Genomic DNA, 6,367 nt, shown 5'->3' with positions numbered 1-6,367 from the left:
CCCTTGATAAAGAGGGAGCTACATATTAAAGAGCTGTAATTCCAAAACCCTTCCTTCAATTTGGATGTGAATACCCTTACCCTAAAGCTGAGAGTCTGCACTTTAAGCCCATATTCATTATGTAACTGTAACTTGAAGATGTTTTGGTAAACAGCTCAAATAACAAAAATTCTGTCTATGTCCAAATATATATGGACCTAACTGTACATCATTCTTCTATTGTATCTGTGCAAGACTTTAAATAAAACACAGCAGGGACAGTCATTTCAAACAGTCATTCTGCCTCTTTATTATCAGCAAAAACAAGACCACATACACACACACACGTTACAGTTTAAAAACAACGACGCTCCTTGTGGAAGTACAGAAAAACAACAAAATTCCTGCAGAAAGAAATCGGAGTGTATTATTCATAATAAGGTATAAAAAAGGAAAACTTTTCAAATAAAAACACCAGGGCTAACAAAATGTTCCCCCTCGTCATGCTACTGAAAACATGCAAACATAAAGCTCTCCGACACACACTCTTCAAAATACTTTTTTCCATGTACTCGAAATCTCATAAATAAATAAAAACGTCTAAAGCATAATAGGCCAGCCTGACCAGTCTCCAAAAAAGAGAATAACCAATGTGTACCTGGACATTAACCACTGGAGACCCTGGGGTGCGTCTCAATTGTCTAAAGCGGCATCCTTTAAGCGGCCTTCATCATTGACCTGAAAAAGCCAGGGTGGAAAGGTAAGGTGGAAACAAAATGGCTGATACTGACTAAATATATCTTCACCTGTCATGTTTTATCACATCAGTGCAGATGAAGGAATGTGGGCGAGGAGAAGAAGCCATGTTAGACTATCGGGGACACACCCCTAAACATCTTCATCAATAGTGACAGACTTTGCAGACACACTCAATGGCTCTGGTGTCAACCAACATTTTAAAACCCCTTACAAAACCAGAGAAGAAGACCAACGAAAACAGCACCATTTTAATTCCTGGTTTCTCCCGACGCTATAGTCGCGTCGCTTCAACGTAAAAAGGTCTACAGAGTCATGAGAGATGGTAAAGATGACAAAAGTTTTTTTTGCTTGTTTAATAAGTTCATAATATCTACTCTTATTTATGTTAATGATTACTCTGTTGTTAACATGCAAGACCAGTGCTTCTCTAGAAGGAAGTTACTAAACATTGCCCTGCTGTTGTCTTTGGCAGCATCAGTTCTATATCACAGAGCCGGGTTGGGGCTCAGTTCCATTCTAATTCAGTTAATTCAAAGACCGTCTGCATTGAAATAGAATTGAGCCGTAACTCGTTACAGAGTTTTTGATTGTACCAGAGCTTTCAGGTTTTGAGTTTAGTAGTTGGTTGAGGAGAGGAGGTCTACAATAAATAACACAAAAATTTTCTCCTTAGAAATCTGAGCTTATTCCCATAACTTATTCCTATGAATATCTTTTAAGAGCCTATACTTTTAACGTCTAAGATTCAGCATCGCCTGGAAAATAAAAAAAATTGCACAAATGGGACATTCACACGCAAGGTTCGTTCACATAAATGCTTCTATGGCCTTTGACTTTGGAACAATGACACATGAACTGTGACCCCTGGTATGGCACTCTTCTGCTTCCTACTGCCGTGGGCCCTGATTGGTTGCTGCATTTGGGTGGAGAAGGCTGAAGTTGCCCGTGGCTACATTTACCATAGATCAGTTTAACTGTTTCCCCACTAATAGATGATAGGATTTGAGGAGAGTAAGCTGATCCTCGATCTAGTTCCTAAGGGCAACGTCTACTCAAACTGGTGAGGCAGGTATAAAGAGGTAATGTGCTGCTCGGAAACAAGTAAAACTCGGAAATGTCAGACTTGGAACTTCTTGTACAAAGATAACAGAATCAAGCTCCACATAACTTTTTTTTTCTTCCAGAAACAGTCAAAATGTCATCTACTCTAGGAGTTTGACAATGTTGTGCTTGAGCTGGCCACAAACTCATACTGTGAAGGACTGAATCAAGTGACATGTCTCCTTCTGATTATTAGGTGCATTCGATTCAGCTCACTCTGTGCACCTTGTGGGTGGGTTTCGCACTTTAGGACCAATGGAATGGTTGAAACGGTGCAAATCCCGCCTGCTCAATGCACCAGGTGAGCTAAATTGAACTTTTCTATTATAGTAGAGGTAAACCAACAGAAGATGGCTGAGGACAAAGAACAGTGAAGGTCTTGTGACATGACAAGCTCAGGACAGCCAATCATACAGGTCTCGTAGTCCCCACTATGAGGAGAACTACAAAACCCATCATGCCTTGCTTTAGTCTGGATGTTTCTAGAACAGTGGATAAATGGCTTTTGTTCTGCAGAACTTTTGCTCGATTTGAAAACCCCTTTACCATACCCTACTTATTCTGTATTTAGAGATTTTTGAAAAGACCAGATAGATGTAGGCAATATTAAGAGAGCGTCCCGTCATATTGCTTATATCTATCCCGTTTCCTCAGATTAACAAAATGAAGGGGTGGTCTATTGGGAACTGGGCAAACAACTGGAAACCAAAGACATTCACCTGCAGTGAAACTGACTAGAAGACATTCACCTGCAGTGAAACTGACTAGAAGACATTCACCTGAAGTGAAACTGACTAGAAGACATTCACCTGCAGTGAAACTGACTAGAAGACATTCACCTGCAGTGAAACTGACTAGAAGTAAAACATGGATAAGCTCCATGACCGCATATCATAGGCAAGAAGGAAATTGTGTAACATCAAAAAACTGTCCGTAAAAACAAAACAATGTATGAAGCGTTGAGTGTACGTTTTATACAGCTCCCGAAGCATGTTATTAATCATGTAAATACTAATAAAAAACATTGTTTTTTGTTCGTTGAGGGAATTTTGCTGAGTTTGATTTTTTTATGGCTGCTGGGTTATAATGGGGGATGAGTTGAACGGTTTGTTGTACTATGGTTTTGATCAGATAATGTTCAGTTATGATTTGTAGATGTGGCTGTGAAGTGTTGAGCTGAATGATGTTGTATTATGGCCTGTTAGTAGTGTATCGGTATAATGTGCTGTTTTGTTGTAGTTTTGTTGTAGTCCTCTAGCTCTGTGCCTATGTGTTGAGTTATATAGCGAGTTGTAATGTTGCATTATGGCTACTAAAATATGTTTTGAATATCACTCAAGTTGTGGTTGGGATGGAGAAGGGCTGCGGTTGAGTTGCGGTTGTGTTGCGGTTGGGTTGCAGATGAGTTGCGGTTGAGTTGTATCCTTTATCTGGCAGCCATTATAGGCCCTTCTTGGTGGGTGCGCTGAGTTTTCTCATTCCTCTTATCCTCGCCAACAGATCGCGGACAAAGATCTGCAGAGGGAGAGATAGACAGAGAGTATTGCTATCATCAGCAGTAATAACAGTGTTGATATTTAGATATTGGTGGTTGTTTTTATTTTATTTATTTTTTTCCTAAACTAAAGCCTCTTGAAGCTAACTGAATGGTGAAACAGATCGATAGAGAAGAGAGAAAGACATACAAAAGAGTGGTCAGATATATACATACAGGCTAATGCAGAACATTTGGACGGTCAGTTTGAAAGGACTCAGAGACTAACAGAGACTGAACAGAGACTACAGCAGTGGAAGTGGTCAATTATCCTCTCTCTCTCTCTCTCTCTCTCTCTCTCTCTCCACTGTGTTATGTGTCCCAATGTGAGACCTCTCTGTGAGTTTTGTTCATAGCAGCACCCACATTCCCCTCCAGGGATTACAAACAACCACTGTGTGTGTGTGTGTGTGTGTGTGTGTGTGTGTGTGTGTGTGTGTGTGCCTGAGCATGATGCACATCAACCGCTGTCAACTTGGCTGACCACCCGTCCTGCATACCAATGACTTTGCGCTAGTCACAGGGTGACCTAATGCCATCGGGCTCTAACACACACACACACACACACGCACACACACACACACACACACACACACACACACACACAGCTGACAGATGGCAGTGAAGTGTACAGGCATGATGGGATTGCCGTGTAGAGGTGAATGCACTTTTTAATCACAAAATAGCTTTATTCTGTCCCACCAAAAGACTCAATGTCCCCCACCCCCCACACACACACTTAAACAAGTATTCAAACAAGTAAACCCGAGAGATAAACACATGCAGATTGATGTCATTTATGGTGTGTCTATGTGTATGTGTGTTGGCAATTGTAGGTCACTGGGTTAAGTGACGCAGTGAAAAAAATCAAGATCCTCTTTTGTGTTAGATAGCCCTATCTTTCTATGTTTGTCAGCACATGTGTGTGTGTGTGTGTGTGTATTCAGGTCAGTATGGAATCATATCAGCAGAACAGAGAGTGAGTGTCTGACTGCCCCAGGGCTGGCGGGGTTGAGTGAATGTGTGTGTGTGTGTGTGTGTGTGTGTGTGTAATGGGGAATTGAGGCCTCCATTAACCACACACACACACACACACACACACACACACACACACACACACACACACACTCACACACACATCTGAGACGAGATGTGCCAACACTGAAACAAGCAACACTGCAGTGAATCTGGGGGCCATGATGACACAAAGCGCTGGTCAAAAATTATTGACTGGCGGGTCCTACACATTAATTCACTGATCCTGCCTTAATGATAGACAGACAGACATACAGACACACACACACACACACACACACACAAATATTTACTCACCTCTGTGGGTTTATAGCAGTCTGTTAGGGATTCCTGAGAGAGAGAGAGAGAGAGAGAGAGAGAGAGAGAGAGAGAGAGAGAGAGAGAGAGAGAGAGAGAGAGAGAGAGAGGTCAACTATAACGTTGAGTTGTGATTAAATCATCAATCACTGACTGTCTTTTAATCAATGGGAGGGAGATTGTTACGGCGTAGTTAAGTGGTTGATTTGACTTTCATATCATCCGGTTTATTTGACAGGGACCATGTGCAATTTAAAACATAAATCCCAGGAGCTGAAATCTGAGGGATTGTACAAGATATATCCTAACAGGTATTGCATATACAGTATACAGTGTGTGGATGTAACAGACCAGGGTTTGAACACAGCCCACTAAGCTAAAGCCTATGCATCATTCATGCCAGTTGGGAGTTTTCACTGTGAGTGTTTTGACACGCAAAGCAGGACAGACATGAAAGACCTTGCACTCCTGGAACCTGAACAGGTAAATGCCAAAATCAAAATGAAGAAGCACACATGTAACCACATGCATACACTCAGGCATGCACACATGCACGCACGCTCATACGCACAAACACACACACACACACACACACACACACACACACATTTGCAAACGCATACGCGACACACACATACACACCCATACATACCTGCAGTTTGACGGCTCTTTCGTCTTCACTGTTGACTTCCAGCAAGTCATCAATGTCTATCTCCACCTCTGGCATCTCCTCTTCCTGTAAGAACACACACATATGCACACTTGGTCAGTGATCTAAAACCTTGGGCATGAACACACGGCCACACACACACACGCACACGCACATGTTTGTGCCTGAGCATGCCGCTGTCAACTTGGCTGACCACCCGTCCTGCATACCAATGACCTTGCGGTTGTCACAGGGTGACCTAATGCTGTCAGGCTCTAACGCACCCACACACACACAGACACACACGCGCACACACACACACACACGCACACGCACATAGACACGCGATAGGACACCCTGAAATGAGAAAACCCTCTATTCTTGGTGTCTGAGACTTTCATCGAGCTAGCATTTTGGTATCCAAGATACAAACAACCATAACATACAGTACTAACATGCCGGTGCTGTAGAGCTAAGCTGTCCCCTCAGCAGAGCGGATGTTTGGAAATGTCATTCTGTCATTCTGTCACTACTGGAGATGGGGAACGCCACATCAAAGGCCTCTATGAGACTCTGGTGTCTTTAACTCCACCGCCAGGCACGCTTGTTGTGCGTGGGTGGGTGGGTGGGTGTGTATGTGTGTGTGTGTGTGTGTGTGTGTGTTTTTTGCCGCAAGGTTGTGTTGATATTCAGGTCCATCATTAGAATGGGTGGAGAGGGATTAGACGATATTAATTTACAGGATCTGAGAGCCGCATTATGTGAAATGTATAATATGTAGGTGTGTGTGTGTGTGTGTGTGTGTGTGTGTGTGTGTGTGTGTGTGTGTGTGTGTAAACAGAGCGACAGATATGGCGACAGTCAGATCCTGTATTTCTGCTAAGAAATATTATGTAATAGTTTGACAACATAATTGCTTGAATTATGTTATAATTATGCATCAGTGTCAGTTTGGTTTATTATTGAGTCTTTCACAACTACCTTAGCCATAAACCTTTTTTTTTATTTATTAT

The 6,367-nt window shown here is 42.3% G+C and overlaps 1 protein-coding gene across 1 annotated transcript in view; it reads right to left on the bottom strand.

The window, feature by feature from the left end:
- Nucleotides 1-3,279: 3,279 nt before the first annotated feature.
- ppp1r14c (protein phosphatase 1, regulatory (inhibitor) subunit 14C) overlaps nucleotides 3,280-6,367 on the bottom strand; it is a gene marked incomplete at both ends in the record, with an annotated part of 18,939 nt that continues 15,851 nt past the window's right edge. The window contains 3 exons of the mRNA XM_080534024.1: nucleotides 3,280-3,354; nucleotides 4,706-4,738; nucleotides 5,358-5,441. Of these exons, the coding sequence (XP_080390150.1) occupies nucleotides 3,280-3,354; nucleotides 4,706-4,738; nucleotides 5,358-5,441 (192 nt within the window). The remainder of the gene's footprint in view (nucleotides 3,355-4,705; nucleotides 4,739-5,357; nucleotides 5,442-6,367) is intronic.

Source organism: Nansenia antarctica (assembly GCF_963989245.1).
Source record: "Nansenia antarctica genome assembly, chromosome: 1".
Lineage (NCBI taxonomy): Eukaryota > Metazoa > Chordata > Actinopteri > Argentiniformes > Microstomatidae > Nansenia > Nansenia antarctica.
Note: the sequence above shows the minus strand (reverse complement) of the source record. Positions and strands in the feature narration are given on the sequence as shown.